Source organism: Austrofundulus limnaeus, unplaced genomic scaffold (assembly GCF_001266775.1).
Source record: "Austrofundulus limnaeus strain Quisiro unplaced genomic scaffold, Austrofundulus_limnaeus-1.0 Scaffold358, whole genome shotgun sequence".
Taxonomy (NCBI): Eukaryota; Metazoa; Chordata; class Actinopteri; order Cyprinodontiformes; family Rivulidae; genus Austrofundulus; species Austrofundulus limnaeus.
This window is the reverse complement of record NW_013952760.1, coordinates 652776-655716: the sequence shown is the minus strand read 5'-3', so window position 1 is coordinate 655716 and position 2941 is coordinate 652776. Positions and strand designations below refer to the sequence as shown.

The window sequence follows — 2941 nt, the reverse complement described above, 5'->3', positions numbered from 1 at the left end:
GTATATATGTATGTATATGTATATCAAATTCTACCAGAAGGGGGCGCAGTCAGTCCCTGTTCAATTCGGCGTTATTCGGCCCTGTTCGGACGCCTACTCATGAAATCTTCGGCTGTGCTCGGGCTGGCAGCCATCGGGACTCTTCGGCTGTGCTCGGGCTGGCAGCCATCGGAACTCTTCGGCTGTGCTCGGGCTGGCAGCCATCGGGACTCTTCGGCTGTGCTCGGGCCATCGGGACTCTTCGGCTGTGCTCGGGCTAGCAGCCATCGGGACTCTTCGGCTGTGCTCGGGCTGGCAGCCATCGGAACTCTTCGGCTGTGTTCGGGCTGGCGGCCATCGGGACTCTTCGGCTGTGCTCGGCAGGTAACGGTCGGTACGTTCAAATGTTCGGCCGCAGGTCTTCCTAGAGACTGAAGTGAAGAAAGAAACAGACGAGCGAAGCCGATAGACGGACTTTGGAAGCGGAATGACGGTGCTGCAGGAACCTGTCCAGGTAGGAGCAGCTCGTCATGTTGTCATGACTGACGAGGCGAGTTTTTTTTTTTTTTTTACCGAGCCGGCCTCGGCTGCTGTGAGTCCGCGCTAAGGCAGCCCGGTGCCCGCCGCAGGCCCCGCAGCTAGCCGCTCACAGCCGGGAGCTTTCCTCGACGTTCTTCCGGCTTTGTGGCACKGTTGTCGGATCTTTAGTTAAAGACYGAAGCTGCTAGCTGGTAACATCCATGAATCAAACTGAAGTCGGTTAAAAATCAGTCAAATTGAAATGTTCCTTGTTGTCCGCAAAATCCACGGATTGGGATTTCTGTGATGTTTTGTGACACGGCTGTGTTTAGACATTCCTTCGGCATTAATCTGAACCACGATGTTTCTTATTTATTTGTTATTTATGACAATAATAATAAAAACTTAACGTGTCCTCATTATGTTTGTTTTGATGCTCCATTCTGGCCCAGGTCAGCTGTCCTGCTCTGAAGAGTAAAACAGTTTTTAAAGTTTAGGTTCAAACTAAGTAATCATGTTTGATGAAATAATTAATCCCGAATCTTTCTGCCGAGTGTTTATTTTATTTAAACGTAATGTATAAACGTATATTATTGTTAATGAACAGGGTTTTATCAAATCTGTACATTTGTCTGCTAATGCTAACAGTTAGCTTTGTGTTAGCTGGCTCACCGAGCCCGAGCTTCCCTTTTTAACGTTTTTATTTTTACACGATTTCAGCTTGAAACTTTGTCCGAAAGCAGGTTCTGTTCTGCTGGTGCTGTGCCGGGATTTTATGGATCTGTTTTAACTCCAAAAATGAGCAGAATCGGGTTAGCTCGCAGCTGGTTAGCCTCTGCTAACAGCAGCTAGCTGCCGGTGTTGTGATGAAATCTGTTTCCTCTCCCTGCAGCTTCTCAGTTTTCCCTTTTAAATCCTGTTTAAAGAAATAAAATTTTAGGGGAAATGTGTTAACATGTTTCTTCTGAGGTCCATTTTAGCAGAGAAACACAGCCTGGTAGCAGTGATATTCAAGACACATCACCAAAAGCTATTTATAATTATCTACATACATGGTAGCATCTTTCTCAACATTACAAGCATCTTAAAGCACAAGCATTTGTAAAACTGGAAACAGACATTTTTTATCTCCACTGAACAACAAGGCAAAACGTTGAGTCTCTGCGACCTTGGTGAAAACTTTAAGGAAGCTCTGGCCAGTTTTATCCTGTAAGAGGAGCACAAATAACCACTCTGGCACTGGTGACTGTAAAAATAATGTCTCTTTTCTTAGAAGTCCACTGGTGTTTCCTCAGAGTCACATTTAAACGCTGCTATTTCCTGTCTGATGGCGGATGTTCTATATTTAATTATTTATTGATGATTTTCAGTTTGGATGAGAGAAACTGAAGGCCTGATATGAATTATAATTAGGGGCTGGTCACATCACAAATCCCAGCCTAACCGGAGCAGCAGCTGCTCCTGCTCAGCTGTTGAATAAATATAAACAGATCGTTAGGCCGAAGCCTCAGCTTCTGTGGAAAAAACAGTTTTCTGTTTTTGTCACTGCAGCTTCCTTTTCCTGGACTTTCATCAGAAATAGGAGGTTCTGATGAAAGCTTTATTTATTTATTTATTTATGTATGTATGTATTATGTATGTATGTTAGGGTTGGGCAATATTGGCAAAAAAAATAAATCACGATTAATTGTGGTATTTAGCCGATAACGATTAATTTGACGATTAATCCCCTGGAGTCCCTGGACACCCTTATTTCATAGTCACATGACCGATTTAGTGGGGAAAGATTTGCTCTTCATAAAAATCTGTTCCAAATTGTGTCAAAATTATAGATTTCAGGCTTTACATCAAATTTTAAATTGTGTTGATAAATAAGTTACAGAACTTTTTTGATGTTCGTCATATTTGAAGCTGAGAGGAGCAGCGAACGGATTCTAACTGGTGGCATTAATYGTATTAATTGTCAAGTGCCAAAAATTAATTGATTAATGTTTTTTTTGACGATTAATCACACACGATACGATTATGCCCAACCCTAATGTATGTATATATGAATGTATGAATGAATGAATGAATGATAGATAAAGTTAGATAAAGACTACATGTCTGTGTCCAGGAGTGTCTCACATTAATTCATGTTTGTGTGTTCAGGAGGGTCTAATGTTAATAGGCCTGTCATGATAAAAAATTTTGCTGGGCGATTAATTGTCTCAAAAATTATTGCGATAAGCGATAATATTGCCTGGTGACCGTTTTACAACTAATAATTATAAAAGCGTAATATGTAAGTGTAATAAATCAATAAACTTTAATTTTTAAAGAATGTTTAACAAAATGGACTCTCAGTCTCTAACAAAAATGCACTTGAATAAAAAAACAAAGAACAACAAAATGTAAATTAAAAACCACACACAACTAAGACAGTAAATAAACAATATTAAAG

At 40.9% G+C, this 2941-nt stretch overlaps 1 protein-coding gene across 1 annotated transcript in view; it reads left to right on the top strand.

Moving 5' to 3' along the window:
* Nucleotides 1–313: 313 nt before the first annotated feature.
* cdc27 (cell division cycle 27) overlaps nucleotides 314–2941 on the top strand; it is a gene marked incomplete in the record, with an annotated part of 21724 nt that continues 19096 nt past the window's right edge. The window contains 1 exon segment of the mRNA XM_014023172.1: nucleotides 314–493. Coding sequence (XP_013878626.1) covers nucleotides 467–493 — 27 coding nt within the window.